This window comes from Hippocampus zosterae, chromosome 1 (assembly GCF_025434085.1).
Source record: "Hippocampus zosterae strain Florida chromosome 1, ASM2543408v3, whole genome shotgun sequence".
Classification (NCBI taxonomy): Eukaryota; Metazoa; Chordata; class Actinopteri; order Syngnathiformes; family Syngnathidae; genus Hippocampus; species Hippocampus zosterae.
In genome coordinates, this window is record NC_067451.1 from 37,634,648 (window position 1) to 37,661,483 (window position 26,836).

Sequence of the window (26,836 nt, forward strand, 5' to 3'; positions counted from 1 at the left end):
CTCCCCTGCACCATCACCAGTTTGCAAGGGGAGCGACCATCGTGCTACGGCCGCCGACGTGTAGTTGTAGAAACAGGGACGTGGGCCCTCATCTGAGCCTGTCCCCGACGCCCCGCGCCATCGCCGCCGGACTTCTTGAGGTGAAGGGGATCGGGAGAAGGGGGACACGGGTTGAGGGGGCAGGAGGGAGAAATCACCATCCTGGGGGCTATGTAGCGTGAGGGAGGGGGACGGGTCGCAACTCCGCCCCGGCACTTCGACCCCGTGGCCAGGGTCCACGGCAGCGCGGTGGCCGACGGTGGTGGTCCAGGGGGTCTGCAGCACCCGAGGTTGGACCGAGGGTGCGCCGGGCCCTGTGTTTTATTTTGAAGGGTGGGCATTCCTTCATAACCCAAGGTGGATGGTCGGCTTGGGGATCCGGTCCGCAGCCTTGCTAGGCGCTTAACGCCAGGACTGCGGTGGATTTGTATACCGCCGGACGCGGTCCCGTGGGATTTTGCTGACCCCAAGGTCATTACCACTTCGCACCAACTCTCCAGTGATGGAAAGTCCCGTCAATTCGGCGTGGAGGCTCCCTTACGGACTTCACTGCGATCCACTAGGAATTGGCGACGGTTTGATCCGCACCTTTGAGCCTCGGGATCGCAGATCACACACACACCTTGGGACAGTTTCGAGTATTCAATCAGATTGCCATGCATGTTTTTGGAATGTGGGAGGAAAACGGGGTACCCGGAGAAAACCCACGCAGGCACGAGGAGAACATGCAAACTCCACACAGGAAGGCCGGAGCTGTAATTGAATCTAGTGCATCTAACCCACAACCTTTGAACTGTGAGGTTGACGCGCTAACTGCTCGCCCACCGGGCCGCGATATCCTTCCAGCAATTTTCCGGTCCGCTTTATCCTCAAAAGGGTCGCGGGTTCGTGCTGGAACCTATCCCAGCTGTCTTAGGGCAGTAGGCGGGGGGCACCCCGAACCGGTTGTCAGCCAATCACAAGGAATTTGTCTCTGGGTCGTATAGGCTAAACTAGTGTTGCAATAACAAGCAACTAAGATAAACAAAGACAAGACATATACCAGTAAGTATTTATATTATATTTCAGAAAATATTTCCGAAATATAATATAAAGTATTATGTCACAATAATAGCAGCCCGGTGATCCAGTGGTTAGCGCGTCGACCTCACAGTGCAGAGGTCCATCCATCCATCCATCCATCCATCATCTACCGCTTATCCGGGGCCGGGTCGCGGGGGCAACAGCTTTAGCAGGGAAGCCCAGACTTCCCTCTCCCTAGCTACTTCATCCAGCTCTCCCCGGGGGATCCCGAGTCGTTCCCAGGCAAGCTGGGTGACAGTCTCTCCAGCGTGTCCTGGGTCTTCCTTGGGGTCTCCTCCCGGTGGGGCATGACCGGAACACCTCACTGGGGAGGCGCTCAGGAGGCATCCGAATCAGATGCCCAAGCCACCTCATCTGGCTCCTCTCGATGTGGAGGAGAAGCGGCTCTACTCTGAGCCCCTCCCGGATGACTGAGCTTCTCACCTTATCTCTAAGGGAGAGCCCGGACACCCTGCGGAGAAAACTCATTTCAGCCGCTTGTATCCGGGATCTCGTTCTTTCGGTCACGACCCATAGCTCGGGACCATAGATGAGGATTGGAACGTAGATCGACCGGTAAATTGAGAGCTTCGCCCTTTGGCTCAGCTCCTTCTTCACCACGACAGACCGATACAACGTCCGCATCACAGCAGACGCTGCACCAATCCGCCTGTCGATCTCCCGCTCCCTTCTGCCCCCACTCGTGAACAAGACCCCAAGGTACTTGAACTCCTCCACCTGGGGCAAGATCTCCTTCCCGACCCGGAGGGGGCACTCCACCCTTTTTCGACTGAGGACCATGGTTTCAGATTTGGAGGTGCTGATCTTCATCCCAACCGCTTCACACTCGGCTGCGAAATGCTCCAGTGAGAGTTGGAGAGCCCTGTTTGAAGGAGCCAACAGCACTACATCATCTGCAAAAAGCAGGGATCCAATACTGAGGCCCCCAAAACGGACCCCCTCAACGCTTCGGCTGCGCCTAGATATTCTGTCCATAAAGGTTATGAACAGAATCCACGGCCGGGATGAAAACCACACTGCTCCTCCTCAATCTGAGGCTCAACTTCCTGGCGGACCCTCCTCTCCAGCACCCATGAATAGACCTTACCAGGCAGGGTGAGGAGTGTGGTCCCTCTATAGTTGGAACACACGCTCCGGTCCCCCTTTTTAAAAAGAGGGACTACCACCCCGGTCTGCCAATCCAGAGGCACTCTCCCTGTTGACCATGCGATGTTGCTGAGGCGTGTCAACCAGGACAGCCCCACAACATCCAGAGCCTTGAGGAACTCCGGGCGGATCTCATCCACCCCTGGGGCCTTGCCACCGAGGAGCTTTTTAACCACATCGGTGACTTCAGCCAGAGAGAGCAGAGAGCACCTCACCAGGGAGGCGCTCAGGAGGCATCCGAATCAGATAACCAAGCCACCTCATCTGGCTCCTCTCGATGTGGAGGAGAAGCGGCTCGACTCGGAGCCCCTCCCGGATGACCGAGCTTCTCACCTTATCTCTAAGGGAGAGCCCGGACACTCTGCGGAGAAAACTCATTTCGGCCGCTTGTATCATCCGGGATCTCGTTCTTTCGGTCACGACCCATAGCTCGTGACCATAGATGAGGGTTGGAACGTAGATCGACCGGTAAATTGAGAGCTTCGCCCTTTGGCTCAGCTCCTTCTTCACCACGACAGACCGATACAACGTCCGCATCACAGCAGATGCTGCACCGATCCGCCTGTCGATCTCTCGCTCCCTTCTGCCCTCACTCGTGAACAAGACCCCAAGATACTTAAACTCCTCCACTTGGGGCAAGATCTCCCCCCCGACCCGGAGGGGGCACTCCACCCTTTTCGACTGAGGACCATGGTTTCAGATTTGCAGGTGCTGATTTTCATCCCAACCGCTTCACACTCGGCTGCGAAACGCTCCAGTGAGAGTTGGAGAGCCCTGTTTGAAGGAGCCAACAGCACCACATCATCTGCAAAAAGCAGGGATGCAATACTGAGGCCACCAAAACGGACTCCCTCAACGCTTCGGCTGCGCCTAGAGATTCTGTCCATGAAGGTTATGAACAGAATCGGTGACAAAGGGCAGCCTTGGCGGAGTCCTACCCTCACTGGAAACGATTCCGACTTACTGCCGGCAATGCGAACCAAACTCTGACATCGGTGGTGTAGCGACCGAACAGCCCGTATCAGGGGGTTCGGTACTCCATACCCACGAAGCACCCCCCACAGAACTCCCCGAGGGACACGGTCAAACGCCTTCTCCAAGTCCACAAAACACATGTAGACTGGTTGGGCGAATTCCCACATACCCTCGAGAACCCTGCTGAGGGTGTAGAGCTGGTCCACTGTTCCACGGCCGGGACGAAAACCACACTGTTCCTCCTCAATCTGAGACTCGACTTCCTGACGGACCCTCCTCTCCAGCACCCCTGAATAGACCTTACCAGGGAGGCTGAGGAGTGTGATCCCTCTGTAGTTGGAACACACCCTCCGGTCCCCCTTTTTAAAAAGAGGGACTACCACCCCGGTCTGCCAATCCAGAGGCACTCTCCCCATTGACCACGCGATGTTGCTGAGGCGTGTCAACCAGGACAGCCCCACAACATCCAGAAGCTTGAGGAACTCTGGGCGGATCTCATCCACCCCTGGGGCCTTGCCACCGAGGAGCTTTTTAACCACATCGGTGACTTCAACCACAGAGATAGGAGAGCCCACCTCAGAGTCCCCAGGCTCTGCTTCCTCCAAGGAAGGCATGTTGGTGGAGTTGAGGTCTTCGAAGTACTCTGCCCACCGGTTCACAACGTCCCGAGTCGAAGTCAGCAGCGCCCCATCCCCACTGTACACAGTGTTAGTGGTGCACTGCTTCCCCCTCCTGAGACGTCGGATGGTGGACCAGAATTTCCTCGAAGCCGTCCTGAAGTCGGCTTCCATGGCCTCACCGAACTCTTCCCATGCTCGGGTTTTTGCCTCGGCGACCACCAAAGCTGCGTTCCGCTTGGCCAGTCGGTGCCCGTCAGCTGCCTCTGGGGTCCCACAGGCCATAAAGGCTTGATAAGACTCCTTCTTCAGCTTGATGGCATCCGTTACTGCTGGTGTCCACCAGCGAGTACAAGGGTTGCCGCCACGACAGGCACCAACCACCTTACGGCCACAACTCAGATTGGCCGCCTCAACAATAGAGGCACGGAACATGCGCGCACGCTAAAAACACGTTAGCTTGAAGCATACGGTAGCATGCCAAGACATACAGATACAAGCTAAAAACATGTTTTTAAAAAGGCAACAGAAGCAAAATTCAGTTCCGTTGTATTTTATTTAGCCATCGTACAATGTACTCACGTTTTTCGATCAATCATCACCCAGAAATCCATCAAAGTTCTCACCCTCTGTCTCAGAATTGAACAATTGTGCAAGTACCGGTAATCCATCAAAAACGCCGTGTTCCCTCTCGTTGTCAGAGTCACTCTCATTGCCATGTGATTCCACAGAAATGATGCCGGCTTTGCCAAAAACTCGAACAACAGCGCAAGCAGACGCGTCCAAGCAGCCACAATCCATTCGCAAATTGTGGCGTAACTCGCCCAGCGCTGCCTCCCACTCTTTGTAAAGTTGTGTTTGCCATCGATCATCCATTGTTCCCATGCCGTTCGCAACTTTACTTTGAACGCCCGGTCGCAACTTTACTTTGAACGCCCGGTTGATGCCGATGTCCAGCGGTTGGAGTTGTTTAGTCAAGCCTCCGGGAATAACGGCAAGCTCAGAGTTCATTTGCTTGACTTGGTTCTTCACCGCTGCTGTGAGATGGGCACGCATCCCAAAAGCATAACCAATGGCTTGAAGTTTGAACTGAGCTTCGTAGGCGTGTCTCTTTGTAGAATTTATCTTCGGGGGTTCTTAGAAACCAAAACCGAAATTGTTTTGCAACAATGCACATAGCCACACTCTATACAGGTGTTGGTACCCTTTAGCGTCCACTTACACACCCACCCTTCACTCATTGGTGGACTTCTCCCCCGCATGCCTGTCCTCTCTCACGTCTGCCTTCGCTCTCTCTCCATATATGTATATATACACGTCCACCCTTCACTGATTGGCTGACTTCTTTGCCGCATGCCTGTCCACAGTCACTTCTGCCTTTTCTCTATATAAACAGCGTGTCGGCTGTCAGTCAGGTTTTGGAACTCAGCGCATACACAAGACGCTCCGCATCATTAAGGCGTCCTGTCCATTTTGGAGAAAATTTAAGACTTTTAATGGCGCCTTATAGTCGTGAAAATATGGTAAATAAAGTGAAATGAGGAGATTTGAAACGTTCCTTCTGTTTCCGAGTGAACATACTTTTACAAAAGTGCAGTTAGTTGTTCACATCTCTCATGTATGTGTTGTGGTGTTGTTATCGTGGACTCATTCGACTTAACCATCAAAACAAGCTGATTTCAGTAGGCACTCCAAAAAGAGTGCAGTGCATTCCTTGATTCACGATGTCACTAACCTTAAATTATCTCAGCATGCTTTTAAATAGTTAATGGATTATGTTTCCTCCAAGTGTACATGTGGACTGCAACAAGAAAGTGATTTTCAAGAGCCTGTGAAGCATTCAATACAGTATATGAACATTGTGATCTCTGATGACATGGATGCTTGGCAACAATAAGATGAGACCAATAAGGTTCAGGCAAAATTAATGTTTTATCCCAACACTGGGCAAGATGTCATTTTTGTCAACAACTGAAGGCCAAGTACATATTTTTCCCCCTATTGGTATTCCTGAATTTAATGACAAAAGTGCAGCGATTTTTATTTTTATATTTTTAATGCTCTTCTCAGGTTCATGTCACCAGTGAGAGCAAATTAATGATAATGATAATAGAGTTGAATGGAAAATGAAACATCATTTGGTGACAGTGAAACTTCATGTGTAGATTCACAACACAATAAGCAGTCTCAAGAAAATATAGTGAAAGTCTGTTGTCACAAGATATTTGTTCCAGGCTAGACACAGGATGCTCCACAAGTTATTTTCATGTCTGCCTAAACCAACAAGCGGATGCATTTGTGACTGAACTAGGCCTCGGTCGTCCTCCTCCTAATCTCCTCGACGAGAGTGGCTCTTGAAATATCAACCTGTTGGAATCAATTTAAACAAAAAGCACATGCGGTTTAGAGAGTAAACATTTTTCAGCCATGAACAAATAGAAATGCATGGTCGAAGACAACCACATTGTACACATGTATCAAGTCCTCCAATTCTTAAAGGGGCCTTTTTTCTTTTGTCTATTTTTGTCTTTTCCATTTGTTAGTCCCATTTGATATATCTCAGTCTTTTATTGTATTAATGCTGTACATTTTCTATGTTCAGTCGGGAATAAAGACTTCATAAAAATGATTTTGTGTTGAATCAAGTCTGTCGTAGACCCAGTCACACAGTTTTTGGATTTCAGTCCAGCTCAAAACGCAGGTAAAACGCGCCCTCTCATGGTCGCTTGTTTTCACTGTGCTACATGATATTGTCTCACCGTTTGTTACCTTTGCTGCTCGGGCGCTCCCTGACGGCCGTTGGAAAAATCATTAAGAAAAGGCCGTATCACCACAGGGTTATAAGCGAGTGACAAAAGTAGTGGTTTATAGTATTACAATATGAATTACAGTATCTTTATTTTATTGCCCAACTCTGCAAGGTTTTTTTTGTTTGTTTGTTTTTAATTCCAAAGATTTCTGGAGATAACTGAATATGGGTTGAATACTTTCAGAACGCACTGCACACTGTACCTCTTCTCTGGTGGCCACAACACGGAGTTTGACCACACCATCTTTCAGCTCCTGTTCACCAAGAATGGCCACAAGGGGGATCCCTGAATCCTCGCAGTGCTGTAGCTGACTGAGCAATTTGGGGTTCCTCTTGTACATCACCTCTGCCTTCAGATGTGCATAGAAATACAAACACAAAAATTCCCAATGAGTACATTAGCATACCGAATTTAGTAAAATACTTATTATTAGGAGAATAACAGCATATTAATAAAGATTTGGCAGTTTGGAACACTTGTAAGAGTCATAGAGTCATAATGATGCAGGTTCCCACAAGGAACACATTACGTGAGAGACAGGAAGTGTAACATCCTCGTGCTTCCAACACGCTAACCCATGACAAAGAGAGTGCAACTCAAGTCTCTAGCTTGGAGTTGTATTCGCAAAAGTGCCTAGTTGCTGATTTTTTAAGTCAAGATCAAGAAGATTTTAAGTCCCGAGTAGGCAGCCGTCAGCAAGTGCCCTCATGAGCCTTGCTTTTGTTGTTGTTTTTGTGTTTATTTTGTCACTTTGTATTTGTTGCTACGTCGTGTGGACCTGATGTGGACTTTTTTCAGCATTTTTTGGCCACGACATTCATCAAGGAGGAGACTCTGTGCTTGGTGGTTGCGCCTTCTCGGCAGCATGAGTATACCAGCACTGTTTTTGACTGGGATGAATGTCGGCGCCATTTGACTGTCGTTGCTGGACGGTCCCGGGGCGCTTGTGTCTTGCGCCTGTAATGGGCAGCATTTTTCACAGCCCCGCTTTGTTCAGCGGAGAGATCGGTGCTGTTGAACGGTCTGCGGCTGGATGGATGCCAGGCTTGAGGAGCCGACGATTAGAAGAAAGGAGCGTTAGCGCGGAGCGCCGATGCGGATTTGGAACTGGGAGTCGCGGGTTGGAGTTTGAAGCGGATTACGTGGGACAGGAGAAGTGCACTAATCCCTTTTCGTCAATGGACGCTACAGCTTCGCATTTGCTTTCAAAACTTGGCTTGTAGCAGACGTGTGCACATTATCAGCATGACGTCTCTTATCCACTGGTGAAAGGACACTTTGTTCCTCTCCTCTTTCATCTATAACTGCTTCAGACAACAAAGTGTATGCAGAAAATTGGTGAAGATTGCACGACTGTCTGTGTCCTATGTGTTGTGTTGTGTTATTTTGACTTCAAAATAGCGCCGCGAGAGTGGCTGCCTTTCCAGCAGCTTCTATATTTTGTTGTTCTACTTCTTCCTTTCATGACTTTGCTGCTGTGAATTGGAAATTTCTCCATTGCGAGACTAATAAAGGTTTATTATCTTATTTAGGAACCGACCCTTTATTTGCATTATTTGCAGTCGGGGGGGGGGGGGGGGGGTATCTTCTCTTTTCAGGGGTACAAATAGTACAGCAATGTTTGATATTATTTGTAAGCTCATGAATGCTATTAGAGTCCTTTCACTGCCAATGACATATTTTTGTATTTTAAGAATCCAAACATTCAATCCCAGTATCTATCGCTCTCTCTTTCTCTCTAATGGGGCGAAACCACCCATTCCTTTACCAATGGATGGTCTGTCTAAAGCAGGGGTGCCCAAACATTTTGGACCTTAGATCGACTCCTGGGATCGCATCTTACCGCGCACATGCACACGCACACACGCACATGCACACACGATGAGAAACAGCCTGACACGGAGGCATGCGATGCACTTTTGCAGCCTGTTAACTATCGTAGCTTACACGTACCGTTTTAAAGTGCTGCCCTGGGCCCTCTAGATTCCTATTCTTTGCCCCTGCCCCCGGTGAATTGTACACTGAAGCAAATTCTGAATGAAAATAATGACGATAAAAGATATAGCGCAACAAGGTCTGATCACAAACTGCAATTGCAGACTGCTGAGCGCTACAACTTCCAGTGACGTAATCACGCATCACCGTAGGTTAATGATTTACCTGCTTTATTTTATTCAAATTTTAAATATTGTTTTGTGAAAATGAGACTAATCGGATGATGAGGGTGCAGCTTACATTAACACAAAAAATATATTACTAACATGTACACAGACACAGAATCGGTTGTTTTTTTTTTTTTTCTCCACTACACCGCTCGGATCTTCTTGGGACCCGTCCTCGATCAGGATCGACGTAATCGGCACCACTGGTCTAAAGAATTTGACCAAACCCACAAAAATTCTACAATAAACACTGCTTAACGTTTTCCACAAACAAGAGGGAAGATGGGGTGCAATAACTTAAAAATAAAAAACAAATACAAAAAAAGAACATATATATAAATAAATAAATAAATGTGTGAACCCGTGAGATGCGGAGGTGGACTGGATAAAAATTCTCATTTTCACTTTTATATTCATTTAGCTCTTTAACCAAGCAAAAAAAATGTGCATTGGAATATTGGCAAGGATTTTCAGTTTGATACGACTATTCCTAGTATTAAACTGAAAATGCAGCCCAACATTCAATTCCCCCCTCATATTGTTGCATCTTTATTGTTTAATAAAACACTTGCTTTAGGTCCCTGAGATTACCATCAAAAAATTGTTCCCCAAAATTTGAAAGTTGCTCTTGAGATAAAGTCACTGATTGGCCAAACTGCTTTGACTCTGTTCCTGTTTACACAAAAGATTTAAATTTTTTTCCCCCTTCTGGTCAAATGAGAAAACAACAGTAGATAACGTGTCTGTGGAGTCTGTTTAGAGACAAGACCATGGGTACTTGTGATTGCCGGTTTGCTGCCTCTGTCTAAAATGCTTCATAGTGGTGTCAAGACAACTCAACAATTGCAGGTGACATACAGCCGAAAAGCCTAACCTTGATCCCAGCGTTCCAAAGTTCAGTTACAAGTTTCAGCCTCTCCTCCATCAAGTTCTTCTGCGCAGATGCCACCATCACCTGCACCTCTGTTGTGCGTATCTTCAGTGCTAAAGCCTAAAGGAAAATAATCTGACAGTCACTTTCAGCCTGACCTGAGGCAAACAATAACACTGAACATGAAATAGCATTTTCTCCTCCCAAACACAGACACAAAATTAACAGTTCAGAAACAGAAACTTACTCCATACATACCTCAGCTTTTTGCTCCATGAAGGAGACGATTCTCTCAATGCCTATGCTGACACCCACACATGGTACTTTCTTCCCATTGGGGTCAAACATGCCAACCAAGCCATCATAACGACCCCCTCCAGCAACGCTTCCCACACTAATGCACTCATCAGCGGGAGAACCGTTTTGAACTTCATTGGAAGAGGACTCTGCACCCGGCTGAGACAACACTGCTTCATATATAACTCCTGTATAATAGTCCAGCCCTCGAGCTAGACTGAGGTCAAACACCACCTGGAGATGACAAGATCTCAACATTTGAGTAACAACAAAGATAAAAAAAAAAAACTGTCCACATCCACGATATACAGAACTGGGTGTATATGACTGATAATTTTGTACCTTGTCTGTAACCTGAAACAGTTGCAAGTAGCTGAAGAGCAGTTTTATGTCTGATAGGCCTGCACAAGCTTGTTTACTCTGAGACATTTTCTGGTCCTGAAGGAGGCGCTCTGCTAAATCCATCCCACCTACAAAAACAAAACAAAACAACACAAAAAAGAAACAAAAACAGTTACCTCTTTAAGTCGCTGTGAAGTGAAAACAAAAATGTGTCGTGAATCTGAAACACCACAGAGAAGACTGTTGTCAGCATGCCTCCCAAATATGAATTGGTGGAGGGGCCGGGGGTCAATGGTTGTGCAGATAACAGCAATGAGTGGAGTTGACCCGTTTGAGTAACACTGGTGTATATTTAGTAGAGTATTGTTTTTATTTATAATTGCATATATTACCTTATTCATGGAAAAGGAGATCAAGAAGTGCTAAAATAGACATGTAACTATTGGACATGTAACAAAAATGTTCGCACATGAAACTATGACTTGGGGGTCTCGAAATCCCACCCCGGGCCATTTGCAAGACCGCAGGATATTTTGGGGTTTAGTGTCAGTGCTGTTCCCACGTTTTTATTTACCTGTGTCAATGCCCTGGCATCATTATGGAAAAACTGAGCAGTTTAAATTTCTAACAATTAAGAGGTTAAAACCAAATGTTTTTTTTTCTTTTTAAAATTTTTGGTAGATATTTTAATGGGGAAAATATTGAATTTTTGGTGAGTGGGAATTTTTGCCATTCATAGGTATGTAGCGGGAAAACCGTGAATTTTTGGAAGACATTGAAGTCTGAATGATGAGAATCGTTCAAAGGAGTAACGCATCAAAAAAGAGTGACATTTTTAATAATACGAAGAAGTAGTTAATGGTGTAGAATAACATATGTCTGCAGGCCTCAACCATCATACAATACTATCAGTAATAATAATATTGTAAAGAAATATGCATCTTCTCATTCTTGACTCCTGTGCATTCAACTCCGAGCATACTAGTGGAAATAAACTGTTTTTCTTCTTCAGCAAGATTGTATTGGGGAAGATGATTATAGCACTGTATTTTCCAGCAAATAAAACATGTCTCTCAGACATCATAGGATAATATTTAGTCTCATACGATTGGACTCTTACCCTGCATACTGACATATTTCCCAATCTGGTCAGCAGCCTCCTCTGACAAGCCTTTCTCATTCACCATCTCTCTTTTGACATCCTCCCATGGCATCTGGGAGAGTGCGCATCACAGATGAGTGGAAGATAAAAGAGCGGAACATAAAATAGCAACGGGAGAAAAAAATAGAGGTAATGGCAATTGATCATCATAAGATTCCGTGAGTCAAACCTCATTAGTGCCGTTGCATCTCCAGTAAACGTACATCTAAAGGAAAGATACCTTTTTCATTGTATTGCCTTGCGTCGGAAACTTCGATTGTCCATCCATCCATCCATCATCTACCGCTTATCCGGGGCCGGGTCGCGGGGGCAACAACTTTAGCAGGGAAGCAAAGACTTCCCTCTCCCTAGCTACTTCGTCCAGCTCTCCCCGGGGGATCCCGAGTCGTTCCCAGGCAAGCTGGGTGACATAGTCTCTCCAGCGTGTCCTGGGTCTTCCTCGGGGTCTCCTCCCGGTGGGGCATGACCGGAACACCTCACCGGGGAGGCGCTCAGGAGGCATTTGAATCAGATGCCCAAGCCACCTCATCTGGCTCCTCTCGATATGGAGGAGAAGCGGCTCGACTCTGAGCCCCTCCCGGATGACTGAGCTTCTCACCTTTATCTCTAAGGGAGAGCCCGGACACCCTGTGGAGAAAACTCATTTCGGCCATTTGTAACCGGGATCTCGTTCTTTCGGTCACGACCCATAGCTCGTGACCATAGATGAGGATTGGAACGTAGATCGACCGGTAAATTGAGAGCTTCGCCCTTTGACTCAGCTCCTTCTTCACCACGACAGACCGATACAACGTCCGCATCACAGCAGACGCTGCACCAATCCGCCTGTCGATCTCCCGCTCCCTTCTGCCCCCACTCGTGAACAAGACCCCAAGGTACTTGAACTCCTCCACTTGGGGCAAGATCTCCTCCCCAACCCGGAGGGGGCACTCCACCCTTTTTCGACTGAGGACCATGGTTTCAGATTTGGAGGTGCTGATCTTCATCCCAACCGCTTCACACTCGGCTGCGAAACGCTCCAGTGAGAGTTGGAGAGCCCTGTTTGAAGGAGCCAACAGCACCACATCATCTGCAAAAAGCAGGGATGCAATACTGAGGCCCCCAAAACGGACCCCCTCAACGCTTCGGCTGCACCTAGAAATTCTGTCCATAAAGGTTATGAACAGAATCGGTGACAAAGGGCAGCCTTGGCGGAGTCCTACCCCCACTGGAAACGATTCCGACTTACTGCAGGCAATGCGAACCAAACTCTGACATCGGTGGTATAGTGACTGAACAGCCCGTATCAGGGGGTTTGGTACCCCATACCCTCAAAGCACCCCCCACAGAACTCCCCGAGGGACACGGTCAAACGCCTTCTCCAAGTCCACAAAACACATGTAGACTGGTTGGGTGAATTCCCACATACCCTCGAGGACCCTGCTAAGGGTGTAGAGCTGGTCCACTGTTCCACGGCCGGGACGAAAACCACACTGTTCCTCCTCAATCTGAGACTCGACTTCCTGACGGACCCTCCTCTCCAGCACCCCTGAATAGACCTTACCAGGGAGGCTGAGGAGTGTGATCCCTCTGTAGTTGGAACACACCCTCCGGTCCCCCTTTTTAAAAAGAGGGACTACCACCCCGGTCTACCAATCCAGAGGCACTCTCCCTGTTGACCACGCGATGTTGCAGAGGCGTGTCAACCAGGTAAGCCCCACAACATCCAGAGCCTTGAGGAACTCCGGGCGGTTCTCATCCACCCCTGGGGCCTTGCCACCGAGGAGCTTTTTAACCACATCGGTGACTTCAGCCACAGAGATAGGAGAGCCCACCTCAGAGTCCCCGGGCTCTGCTTCCTCCAAGGAAGACGTGTTGGTGGAGTTGAGGAGGTCTTCGAAGTACTCTGCCCACAGGTTCACAACGTCCCGAGTCGAAGTCAGCGCACCCCATCCCCACTGTACACAGTGTTAGTGTTGCACTGCTTCCCCCTCCTGAGACGTCGTATGGTGGACCAGAATTTCCTCGAAGCCGTCCGGAAGTCGGCTTCCATGGCCTCACCAAACTCTTCCCACGCTCGGGTTTTTGCCTCTGTGACCACCGAAGCTGCATTCCGCTTGGCCAGTCGATACCCGTCAGCTGCTTCTGGGGTCCCACAGGCCATAAAGGCTCGATAGGACTCCTTCTTCAGCTTGACGGCATCCCTTACTGCTGGTGTCCACCAGCGAGTACGGGGGTTGCCGCCACGACAGGCACCAACCACCTTACGGCCACAACTCAGATTGGCCGCCTCAACAATAGAGGCACGGAACATGGTGCACTCGGGCTTAATGTCCCCCACCTCCCCCGGAACATGGGAAAAGCTCTGTCGAAGGTGGGAGTTGAAACTCTTTCTGATAGGGGATTCCGCCAGACGCTCCCAACAAACCCTCACAATACGTTTGGGTCTGCCAGGACGGACCGGCATCTTCCCCCACCATCGGAGCCTACTCACCACCAGGTGGTGATCAGTTGACAGCTCCGCCCCTCTCTTCACCCGAGTGTCCAGAACATGCGGCTGCAAATCCAATGATACAACTACAAAGTCCATCATCGAACTGCGGCCTAGGGTGTCCTGGTGCCAAGTGCACATATGGACACCCTTATGTTTGAACAAGGTGTTCGTTATGGACAATCCATGACGAGCACAGAAGTCCAATAACAAAACACCACTCGGGTTCTGAACGGGGGGGGCCGTTCCTCCCAATCACGCCCCTCCAGGTCTCACTGTCATTGCCCACGTGAGCATTGAAGTCCCCCAGCAGAACAAGGGAGTCCCCAGCAGGAGTACTCTCCAGCACACCCTCCAAGGACTCCAAAAAGGGTGGGTATGCTGAGCTGCTATTTGGTGCATATGAACAAACAACAGACAGGACCCGTCCACCCACCCGAAGGCGGAGGGAGGCTACCCTCTCGTCTACCGGTGTGAACCCCAATGTACAGGCACTGAGCCGGGGGGCAATAAGTATGCCCACACCTGCTCTGCGCCTCTCACCGTGAGCAACTCCAGAGTGGAAGAGAGTCCAACCCCTCTCAAGAGAACTGGTACCAGAACCCAGGCTGTGTGTGGAGGCAAGTCCGACTATATCCAGTCGGAAATTCTCTGCCTCACACACCAGCTCGGGCTCCTTCCCTGCCAGAGAGGTGACATTCAATGTCCCAAGAGCTAGCTTCTGCAGCCGAGGATTGAACCGCCAGGGTCCCCGCCTTTGGCTGCCGCCCAGCTCACATTGCACCCGACCCCTTTGGCCCCTCTCATGGGTGGTGAGCCCATGGGAAGGGGGACCCACGTTGCCTCTTCGGCCCGGCCACCAGGCGCTTGCCAACGAGCCCCACCTCCAGGCCTGGCTCCAGAGTGGGGCCCCGGTGACCCGCGTCCGGGCAAGGGAAACCGTGGTCCATCTATTGTATTCATCATGAGGGTCTATGAGCCGTGCTTTGTCTGGCCCCTCACCTAGAACCTGTTTGCCATGGGTGACCCTGCCAGGGGCATAAAGCCCCAGACAACTTAGCTCCTAGGATCATTGGGACACGCAAACCCCTCCACCACGGTAAGGTGACGGCTCACGGAGGGGAACTTCGATTGTCTCAAAGAATAAGGCAATTTCCAAGCTGCTGTTGCTCCCTACCGGTATGGAAGAGTTCTATATGATTATTCTTCCAGCCGATCGACCGCACAGGCATTGTATTGTACTGGCATTGTACACTTTGTATAATTTCCCACGTCACACCTGACAATATCTTTGTGTCAACCCTGTGCCGCAGCACACTGGCACAGGGTTTGAAAAACAGATGTAAAGTTACCAGCCAATCAGAATTTCCAACTTAAGCTGCACTTGTTTTTATCTGATCTCTACCCCTCTCACACCTGTTGCACTCGAGACTGCAGTGTGAAATGCAGGCATTCACGCTGCCAATGGGCATATTAAACGTCAGGAAATAGCATGACAGCATCGTATTTATTGGGAAAGTATAAACCCAATTCCAATTAAATTAGGATGCTGCAGTAAACATAAATGACAACAGAATACAATGATTTGCAAATCCTGTTCAACCTACAGTATACCGATTAAAATGATAAACTAGTATTTTGAGCAAATAATCATTAACTTGGAATTTTATGACTGCAACACATTCCAAAAAAAGCTCTGTGTGAGTGTGTGTGTATTCATGTTGACAAGGAAAAAAAATAGATTATGATCTGTAATTATTGGATGTAATTAATCAATTTTCTGATCTCATTTAAGAAATGCTGACATGTTAACCAGAGGTGTTTTTATTTAAATACATTGCTCCCTCTTTTTACTATTTGTCGCTTCAAAACTTCTGTGATACTCATCGGGCTTCGTTTGAAATGGCTTACTATCTTGCAGCACTTGGCTAGTACACCGGCAACCCCATTGCTCTCGAGGCAGAGTGATGGGGGAGAAAAGGAACAGGCAACATGTTCGTTTGGGAGGGCTCTCACACTAGACAGCAGTTTGTGTCCGTATGTGCTGCATGCATCTCGATGTATGATGGATACGTTTTCGGCATTATGTAGAGGAAATAAATGAAGACTTTAAAAAATCAAACTGCTTGTTTTTCTTTTTTTTACATTAGCACAATTTTTTTAAATATTTATAATAAATTGATTTAAGCAACAGCGGTCGACTGGTTAGCACCAAACCCAACCAAAAACCTCACACATCTTTTGAGTCGTCCTCCTTTTTTACCAGGCGTCCGTCCGTCAAACAGCCAAATGGACATGCAGCTCACATCTCAGGATGTGCGACGCTAATGATTTAGCAACCTCGTTGAGTGTGCTTGAACTTGCACACGTTATGCCGTCACTCAATGTGGCTGCCGAGTTACTGACCCGTCCAGTCAAACAGGTGCAGAGGTGCAGGGTTCGATTGCGGCTCTTGGCTGTCCTGTGTGGAGTTTGCATTTTCTCCCTGTGCCTGCGTGGGTTTTCTCCAGGTTCTCCGGTTTCCTCCCACATTCCAAAAATATGCGTGGCAGGTTAATGGAACACTCTAAATTGTTCCTAGGTACGTGTGAGCGTGGATGGTTGTTTGCCTGTGTGTGCCCTACGATTGGCTGGCAACCGGGTCAAGGTGTCCCCTGCCTACTGCCCAAAGGCAGCTGGGATAGGCTCTAGCACCTCCCTCGACCCTTGTGAGGATTAATAAAGCGAATTGGAAAATGAATGGATGGATGAATTTAAGCAACAACAACAACAAAAAAATCAAATGAGCTGTCTGGGAGCTGAAAGACTAAGTGAGCAAGGCTATCAGAGGTGGTTCTCTTAAAAGAGCAAGAATTCCCATCACTAGACTCCCGCGAGTAAGTGGTAAAAAAAGAAAAATGAAGAAGAATGAAGAGTGGAGAATGTAAACATATTAACGTGAGTTTAAACTTTTAAAAGGAATACTTCACACAGTCATTGGTTGAAAACAGTTGAAACGATAAATATTGGCGTGGCCCTAAAAAGGCCAAACGAGAAGATGGACTCTTGATGAGAAGGGTGATGATGACACAGGACGACTTGTTAATCTTGCAAGTGAGGTGTCAACAATAACTGCATAGAACAGATGGTTTTTGAAAACGGTCCAAACAGAGCTGTTCAAACACACTGGTGCAATCAGAGGCATTCCCTGAACATAACTCTTTTTTGTTTTTTCCCTCCTCATGAGCACTAACCAAAGATGGTGTTGAGGATGGTTACTGTGCTGGTTATGGCATCGCGTCATGACGTGAGACATATCATTCCAGTGACGCGGCAGCCTCAAATTTCAGTGAGGCGGATTTAATTTATCATCATCATAATGATCAGCTCCGTTTGGAGTGATATTGATGCTAGCGTCGGCATCATAAGCCGTCACTACTGAGTCTTTATATATCCACCACAAGATCTTTGGTATATAAAACGGACGTTAGAATTTCAACTGGCTGGAAATGAACAGGTATGTACGCAAAGAAGAAATTATGCCGACCTTGTCCAGTTTGTCCACTGTTGAACAGATGGTGCGGAACATGTCATCTGGGACCCCGCTCACAGCAAACATCCCATCAAGGATGCGTCTGTCATTGACCTTAAACACAAAAAAAAGATGATGTCATCTTCAAGTACTTGTGCTCATTTTAGATAGTATTTAAATTGGCTAAGCTCCTCAATGTGAGGGGTGCCCAAAAAATTGATTGCAGTCGACCGATAATTCGTGGACTGGTTCTGAGCAACCACTAGAGGTGTCGGGGGAAAGTGGAAAAATAAAAAAAATTGTGTGTGTGTGCGCGTTTTATGAAGATTATATATTTTTGAGTGAGTGCACACTGCACCTTAAGCATCCCATCAGTTTCACTCTCACAAAAAAATTGGTCACCATTAACCTACAGTGGCACATGACCTGCATTACAGGAAGTTGTGAGCAATCACCAGTCTACAACTGCAGCTAGCGATCAGAACTGTTGAGATGTAGTTACATTTTGTTTCTTGTCATTCAAAGTTTGTTTGATCTGCAATTCACAGATAATACTGTCAAAGAATGGCAACCTGGAGTGCCAGGAAAAGCATTTTTAAGACATGCGATTTTTCTGCACTTAATACGTCCTTAGTGAGTCCTTGCCTCCGTGTCAGGTCTCCCACGACGCTAGGCAGTGATTACCTTCTCACAAACTCAAAAACTCCGGTATCTCCTTTATTTCTTTGTTTCGTCCAGGTTAGGGTTGGTTATTGCTGTTGCTCATTATGTACATTGATATGTGAGCGTGTGAGGTTAGCTACTTAAAAAGTTGCTCTTTGCTCAAAAACGGCTGGGAACCCCTACTCTACGTGATGCTACCTTAATGCGGAAGTCCCCAAGGTCCAGCTCGCTGAGGATTTCATGGACAATCCTCAAACACTCAGCATCTGGAACCATGCTGTCATACTGCCCGGCAATGTCGAAATCCTACAACACAGATAATTTTGAATTAAATGCAGCAGTTAAATTCGATGACCAATGAAGCAACAACACTACTACAAGAGTGATGCCTGCTACACCAGCAAAACCTAACAACTAAAGAATAATAACAATTGAAACAAAGTCTTCGGCAAAGTGGATCCAGTTGGATCCAGTGACGCAGCACAGTTGATGATGATGTCTCCTACCATTTTGAGGGCCGACTATTATATTGTAAAAACTCGGGCTGTCACTATCAAAACATTTTAGAATATGTTCTAAAATGACACTATTATGACACTTCCATGTAATAATAAAGGGAAAAAGGTTTTCCAACGACCATTTCTAATAATAATAATAATGCATTTTATTTAAAAGCGCCTTTCATGTCACCCAAGGACACTGTACAAACAATAAGAAAATACAATGTAAAAATTTGTAAACGAGATGTTATATAAAAACAGGACATAAAATCATAAAAACATAGGAAATGGAAGAGCTATGTGTTGTAAGCAATCCTGAACAGGTGTGTTTTTAGTCGGGACTTGAAAGTGGAAAGAGGTGTGCAGTTTTGGAGGTCCGGAGGTAGGTTGTTCCAGAGCTTTGGAGCAGCGTGACTGAAGGCTCTGGCTCCCATGGTGATCAGTCGGGCAGGGGGCACTGACAGGCGGAGGGAGGACGAGGATCTGAGGTTGATTTCTGTGATTGATTTGGTCGAAGTGGTCGAACTTTTTTCCCCAGCCATTGTAAAAAGTAAACTTCTGAGCAGCATGTATATTATATATTACATATTTCTCTCATTTTACAAGAATCCAAAATTGTTGAGCATTTATGTTTGACACAACTTTTGCTTCAGCACCAAAAAAGGAAGAGGGTTAAAAAAAATTTAAAAACAGATTACAGAAATACTTTCTTGTCCAACATTTGCACATTCTTTTAAATATCAGGTAACTTCCAATCGACCAAATTTGGCAAGTCAGGCAAAGGTTAACAGCAGAGAGGAGCCACACGTGATTGAATAGGAACCAATTGAAATGGACTTACACACTGGTAAAACTCTCGATAGCGTCCACGGGTCATGGCAGGGTTATCACGGCGGTAGACCTTTGCTATGTGATAGCGTTTGATGTTGGTGATCTTGTTCATCGCCAGGTAACGAGCAAAAGGCACCTGAATATGAGAATATTAAGGCCAACAACATCTTGTTGTGATAAAGGATATTTGAGAGATTGAAAACGCTGCCTTAAATTGGTCGTCCGTTATTTGACTTGTTTGGATGCACCGTGATGGAAAAACAAAATGTATAATTCGAGTTTAATCTTTACATTTATTCCAGTCTGACTGAACTGGATGTCAGCCTCAGCACCCCTGGACTATGACCTGGGATGGATGGACGTACACATTAAGGATACGGTGAGGTCATATCTGAGGGACAGCAGCTCTCCTCCTTGGTCTTTAAGGTCATAGATGAGTTTGGAGTCTTCGCCATACTTTCCTGTCAGGGTCTCCTACATGTCAACAAATACAAAGTGTTATGCCTCAAAGATAAATAAATATCAACAACTTACATTTGTGAAAGGTTGGGTGAACCTTGACCTTAAGTTCAAAAACAGGTGTGTCGATTGTTTCTGCTCCATGACGTTTGAAACAGCTGATGATAGTGTTAAAAACGTTCTCTCTTATTGCCATCTGCTTTGGGTTGTAGTCTCTCGTTCCCTGAAACAAGCACGATTTGCAAAGTTTAATTGATTGCAAACATTTCATATGGGTTATAACAGCAGGCTACACTGTGGAGTGGACTGGAAGACCAATAATTCTCCTCAAAATATTTTTTTTCACAATACAAATCAACTAGAAATTCAGGAACAGTTATTAATAGTGCCACTATGTACGTATTATATGGATGAACGATTTGGCTGTGTGTGTGTGTGTGGGTGTGTTACATGTCCCTCCGAATGAGAATCTGTTCTCAACGACCTAACCTGGATAAATTAAGGTTCAATAAAATACGTTTGTAAAACATACATATGTATCAAAAGTATTTGCTAAATTTCAAGCCTTTAGTTTTACACGACACTCCATGGTTGCTTCCCATTCTTTTCCATGGATGGCTTGAATGCAGAGATTTTATTTTTTCATGTCCTTGGAAAATGAGTCAAATAAAAGGCATTTACATTATGTCCATTTCGCACAGGCCACATTAGAATTCATAGCATGACCATTTACACTATTGTTCAAAATTCATATTCCATAGAAGAAAGCAGAAACTCTCTCCTCCTTGACTTTTGCAGATAGTAACAATTTTGTGCATGTATCACATCTTCCGCCGGTCGTATGACTGGCAGATAAGGTCGCAAAGGCAGACAGATTGTATTTTATTTAATTAATTATTTGAAACACGAATACAGTTCCTCTCCTTTGCTTGTACACTGGGTCACGCAAGAACTACAGTCTGGTTCAAAGTTTTACCTCTAGGTCAACTATGCATAAAAATAGAGTGGCTGTCAGTGACAAAATCGAACACAAAAGCCCTTCACAAAGAGATTCAAGTAGAATAGCCAAGTGACTGCTCTTCGTTTCATCTTTGTGTGATAAACCCATCTGTCCATATTGTGTATGTTCATTTAATATTCATGTTTTAATTGGGTGTTTTACATAGTGTGTATATATATGTTAGAGCTGTCAAACGATTAAAATATTTAATCTAATTAAAAATGCAACCGTCATAATTAACTCAAATGAACTAAAAAATTAATCGTGATTACTCACACATTTGTTATCGTTTCTGAATTTCCTTTTACATTTTTTGCCCTATTTTTCCCCATTTTAATGCTCTCATCAACTTGGAATCATGAATCAGTTTTCTATGTGCCAAATGCAAACATTTACTGAAATAACAATTTCAATTTTACATGAACATTTTTCAATTGGAGCAGTTGTTCCCACATAATCTCTCACACAATATTACTGTACATCAACAACAGTGAAAAAAAATATTTTGTCACAGACCAGCTGCTTTAACAGCTTTTTTAATGAAATCAAAACAGAGCAATATAACATTATAAAGTGCACATCTAAGGTAAACTAGTACTCGGCCTATAGTTTAGTGCGTTATTATCGGCATTAATTTAAATGAATTTTAACGGGATTAAATTTTTTCTCGCGAGCTTAACACGGCACACGTCACAGCGGATGTTACGTTGCGCTATAAATAAACCAGAAACAAACCAACAAGGAGCTGCACAGGTCCATGCACATGTTTGTTTTGCCAGCCACGGCAGCGCGAGACACCGAAAAAGGATACTTAAAGAGTTTATGAATGGAGAGTTTACTTTTAAAAAGTTACCAGATTGCTCCACTGACAAGACCAAAGTTACCTGTTTGTTTTGCAGTTGTAAACTGACCTATCATCATAGCACGTCGGTCGAGTCTGAAATACCACTTAATGGCCAAGCACACAGCTAATGTGAGTACTTCGCCCCGTCGTCTAAGACAGACAGCTATGGATCATTTCAAAGTGAAGAAAATGGATTACAGGATGAAGAACAAATTTGCTGAAGCCATAGCCAAATGTAGGGCTGCTGCACGCAATCCTGTCAACATTGTCCACAGCCAGACTCAAGCTGAAATCATTCGCACTGCATCGAACGACTCCACTGCGGATTACCAGTGAGAGCCTCTATTACAAGCTATGAACATAAATTGTACGTAGCGGCGAAGGCTGAGGTACACCAAGCGGGAGAAGACACTGTTTCGGGAGAGAAATAAGATGAGCCTCTAGTGACTAAAGAGCAGGCGTTCTGTTGAGTACGATGTCAGCCACTGACACGATTGTTACTTGTTTGAAACTATTTTGTGTGGAAGATTACTGTGTTCCGTGTCCATATAAATAATGGGGGTGGAGCTTCTCTGTGTTCGTCTAACAGCGACGGTGAGCTGAGGCACGTCGAGAGTTCAGCGGTGCAGTGGTAACGACCTAGCAAACACTCTGAAAATAAAACGTCTCCAGTGTTGTCATCGAACCAAGTGTAGTAATCCAAAATGGCACAAAATTATAGAGAGACCTTCGCGCAAGAAGGACCCAACCGAATCAACATAGCCTGAGTGCTGTGTTCAAAGCAAACTTGAGAAAAACGAAGTATGCAACCATGGCTTAAATCAGGGGTGGGCAATTATTTTCCCGGGGGGGCCAAATGAGAAGCAGATAATATTGTGGAGGGCCGGGCCAAAAGTTAGAAACAGGACTATTTGCTACAAAATGAGACGAGTAAGAGACCTTGTGGCTTTTATTTCCTCTCACTCACTGTCTCTTACTTTACCTTGTCTCGATCACCACACATGACAGCATTGCTCAGCTGATGACTTTTGAAGCCAGCCTCGGGACTCTTCGAAGTCTTCGATAATAAACCTCTCCTCTCACATGAACACTGAGACAGTAATTCATGCATTTGTCACATCCCGGCTGGATTACTGCAATGCCTTGTACTTTGGAGTCAGACAGTCCTCCATTAAGCGCCTTCAGCTGGTCCAGAATGCCGCTGCTCGCAGAGGGGATCGAGCCTTTTCTGTTGCGGGTCCCTCTCTCTGGAATGACCTCCCACTGAACATTCGGCAAGCCTCCTCGCTGCCCATCTTTAAAGCCCTCCTCAAAACTCACTTGTATTCTTTGGCGTTCGACTCAGCATGATTTGTCCTTGATTTTACTGCTTGGTGCTTTCCACCGCCTTTATTACCGATTCGTCTTACTGTTTATTGTGTATGTTAAATCGCTCCATGTACAGCACTTTGTATGCAGCGATGGCTGTTCGAAAGTGCTCTATAAATACTGTTGACTTGACTTGACTTGACTTCGATGCTCATAGTTAGCGCTATGGAACAGCTCCTCCTCTCTTGTCAGCGGTCCAGTTTGCGGAAAGTTTTTAACATGATAACAATTAAACCATTCTAGGAAACATTCAATTACTCGAGCCACAAGCAATTCACTCTGAGCATGGAAATTGCCAGAATCGGACTGAGTAAGAATCGCTTCCTTGTTTTTCAAAGTCTTGTAGATTTGAGTCTTTCCGACTCCAGGCGTCTCCTGAATGTTTCGTACTTTGTTACCCGCTTCGTTTAATCCGATACAGTACATATCACTTTCCCTTTCATGGTCATTACTTTCTCCCTCTTTCTTCCATAAAAAGAGCTGTTGTGTGACAAAATATTTTTTTCACTGTTGTTGATGGACAAATTGTGTGTGTGTGAGATTATGTGTGAATAACTGCTCCAAGTAAAAAATTCATTCATTCATTCTTTTTCCAAACCGCTTGATCCTCACTAGCGTCGCGGGGGGAGGGGGGGGGGGGCTGGATCCGATTCCAGCTGTCTTCGGGCAGTAGGCAGGGGACACCCTGAATAGCTTGCCAGCCAATCGCAGGGCACATAGAGATGAACAAACATCCGCGCTCACACTCACACCGAGGGACAATTTGGAGTATTCAATCAGCCTGCCATACATGTTTTTTTTGGAATGTGGGAGGAAACCGGAGTACCCGGAGAAAACCCACGCAGGCCCGGGGAGAACATGCAAACTCCACACAGGGAGGCCGGAGCTGGATTTGAACCCGGTACCTCTGCACTGTGAAGTCGACGTGCTAACCACTGGACTACCGGGCCGCCCTCAAGTAAAAAATGTTCATGTAAAATTGAAATTCGAAAATTGATATTTCAGTAAATATTTGCATTTTGCACATAGAACTGATTCATGATTCCATGTTGATGAGAGCATTAAAATGGGAAAAAAATAAAATGGGAAAAATAAAAAAATAAAAGGAAAGTCAGAAATGATAAAAAATGCGTGAGGAATCACAATTAATTTTTAGTTAATTATGACAGTTGCATTTTTAGATTAAATATTTTAATCGTTTGACAGCTCATACAGTATATGAGAGAGAGAGAGATCGATAGAATAGCGAGAAAGAGATAGAAAGAGAGAGACTGCAAATATTTTTCGAAAACATTCACTTCAGGGAGTACAATTTAAAACATGTTCACCGCTTCTTTTACAGATTTTCAGGAGTAGTTTCAGTAATTACAAAAAGTATCTCAAGTCATTTGTAGCACAGTGAACTTACCTTTGCTGTTTTAAGAACAAACTGATGCTTTCCGTCATCTCCTCCCAACTGTGCTTTCAGCTCTAGAAGTTTACCAACTTCTTTGTCAATCTGTGTAGGACAAGCCAGCAATAGAACTTTGAACATGGGGCATTATCACAACTGTGGTTCACTTCTTACACTATAAGATGTTATGGTACTGCAATACAATAAACGCATGGATGTGCAATACATACATGCAAAACATACCTGAGCCACAGTGATTCCCATCAAAGAGCATCGAGATTGGACACAGTTTGCAATTTGGAAGCCAACCATTGCAGAGCGGGTCCGGACAGCAAACATGCCGAACATGTTCATTCAGCAGTGGAGTGTCAAAAATCACAACCAAAAGGTCAGGAGTGCATCGTCCAGTGGTATTGTGACAGCCAACCGAAAAGCCATTCAAAGCAATGCAGAGCCAGTAGGTACGATGTATTCCACGGATGGTCAATGTATTCCGTTGAAGGCCAGCAGGACACCAACGGTCAGGCAGGAAGAACAGGAGAAAAGTGGTAAGCAACCCTATCACTAGGGGTGGCGGTGTATGATGCATCATCATAACCCCAGATGAGAAGGACAGAACATAAAATGTACCAAGTCAATCAAAGCATCCAGTCTAATTCAGTCTACACGCAGACACAGTCCTGCTTTAAAACGCATCATAGAATCTCTCTGCAATGAATCAGCAGCAGTGTGCACGAATAGTATTGAACAGTGGTTCAATGGTCCCCAAACTTCAGTTCCAAAGTCAACAGCAGCAAAAACGAATGTACTGTACAGCAGGGTTCCCCACCCGCCGGTCCGCGGACCAGTACCGGTTCGCAGGGCATTTGGTACCGGGATGCACAGAAAGAACTTGCCTTAATTCCGTTTTATTTATTTCGGAATATGAAAGATGTTTTATTTTGAAAAATTACCGAATTCTCCGTTCCATCCGTCTGTGTCACGCTTGACACACGTCAAGCAACGCTTCTGCATCACGTGACCGATTACGCTAAAAACTTATTATTTTATCTGTGTTTTATTATTGCTCTTGGTTGTACAGCGTACAGTGTTATGAAAGGCGCTTACAAATGTGATGTATTATTATTATTAAAGTTATGTCTGAATATTCTGAGATCGCCACAATAGCACCGTTGCTATTTCAGACTTGCTACCTGTGTGAGCCGGGGTTTTCTGCAGCAACGGCGACTAAAACAAAATTACGAAGTAGACTGGACATAAAACACACACTTGAGGTGTCATTGTCTCCTATTACCACGAGATGGGGCCGCCTGGTTGCAGAAAATCAAGCCCCGGGGCTTTGGTGAGTCGTCATTTTCATTCACTTTGAATTTGTATTGTATCGTATTTTGAAGGCATTAAACATGACCATCGCGATATGAGTGTTGCGGCCAGATTAGACGCTCCTTGTGTTTATTTTTATATTTCGAAAACACCACCGTTTTCATGCAGCTCATACCATGTTATTTTGTCGTATTATTTTCGTCACACCTTAAATACCGGTCCCTGAAAATATTGTCTGACATCAACCGGTCAGTGGGGCAAAAAAGATTGGTGACCTGCTGTACAGTGTATTGGGTACAGATTAGGGCGGCTCGTTTTGTCGAAAATGACGTCGTGGCTGGTGTTCCACGTTTAATTTATGCGCTGTATTTTATAATCATGACTTCAGGATATTTGCGTTTGCCAACCCGGTTAGCTATTGCATCAGTCGTCCAAATATAACTAAGACGCAACTGAAGTAAATAAAAACTAAACCTTTAAGTACCGAAACCATATGTTTATAATTTTTGACCTAATATGATGCTTCCTGGACTTTTGAAAACATGTCGGATCGCTCTATTCCAAGTGGGCAAAAGCCAAAAGATAGCTTAGCAACAATGAATGGACGCAGTTTTGTTCGTAGTTAAATCCCACGGATAAACAACTTCCGGGGCAAAACGAAAAACAAATATGATCTGATAATACGAACTCCGAAGTGAGCTGCCTCATTTTTTCCATTTCTTCCCACGTTGTCGTGCGTAATTTAGGGTTATGTTAAAGACCCGTCAGCAGTGTTATCAAAGGCCACTTGAATTGCATGCAAATTAACATTGCTTACCTGCTCTTTGCTTGCCTTCTCAGACTTCATCCTCCGAACCACTTCACCTTGTATTTTAATCGCTTCTTGGATCTGAGTTTTGCCTTCCATTGTTCGTCAAACGTTACAGTCTGTCCGATCGACTCGCAACCACACTATAGCCTTCGTAGAGAA

The 26,836-nt window shown here is 45.8% G+C and overlaps 1 protein-coding gene across 2 annotated transcripts; it reads right to left on the bottom strand.

Annotated features, from left to right (window-relative positions):
• Window positions 1–5,773: 5,773 nt before the first annotated feature.
• hars (histidyl-tRNA synthetase) lies at window positions 5,774–26,836 on the bottom strand. 2 transcript variants are annotated; one of them, XM_052059812.1, is made up of 14 exons: window positions 26,684–26,824; window positions 24,787–25,107; window positions 24,559–24,648; window positions 20,042–20,161; window positions 19,858–19,953; window positions 19,490–19,615; window positions 18,347–18,454; window positions 17,501–17,599; window positions 11,463–11,556; window positions 10,343–10,470; window positions 9,962–10,234; window positions 9,707–9,823; window positions 6,873–7,019; window positions 5,774–6,227 (listed from the first exon to the last, which is right to left on the bottom strand). In XM_052059812.1, exons 2-14 carry the CDS (start codon window positions 24,895–24,897, stop codon window positions 6,168–6,170), a joined length of 1,569 nt encoding a protein of 522 aa, XP_051915772.1. In that variant the 5' UTR covers window positions 24,898–25,107; window positions 26,684–26,824; the 3' UTR covers window positions 5,774–6,167. The 2 variants fall into 2 exon arrangements, with proteins under 2 accessions (XP_051915772.1, XP_051915780.1); XM_052059820.1 differs by lacking the exon at window positions 24,787–25,107 and having other exon boundaries at window positions 26,684–26,836.

Bases quoted from the DNA above. Each gene is read 5' to 3' on its own strand.
- hars (XM_052059812.1), bottom strand. From the start codon at position 24,897: ATGAACATGTTCGGCATGTTTGCTGTCCGGACCCGCTCTGCAATGGTT. The intron at 19,616-19,857 runs GTATCCTTAATG...TCTCATATTCAG, and splicing joins CCCTCAGATATGACCTCACC to GTGCCTTTTGCTCGTTACCT. The intron at 9,824-9,961 runs GTATGTATGGAG...ATTTTCCTTTAG, and splicing joins TCATGGAGCAAAAAGCTGAG to GCTTTAGCACTGAAGATACG.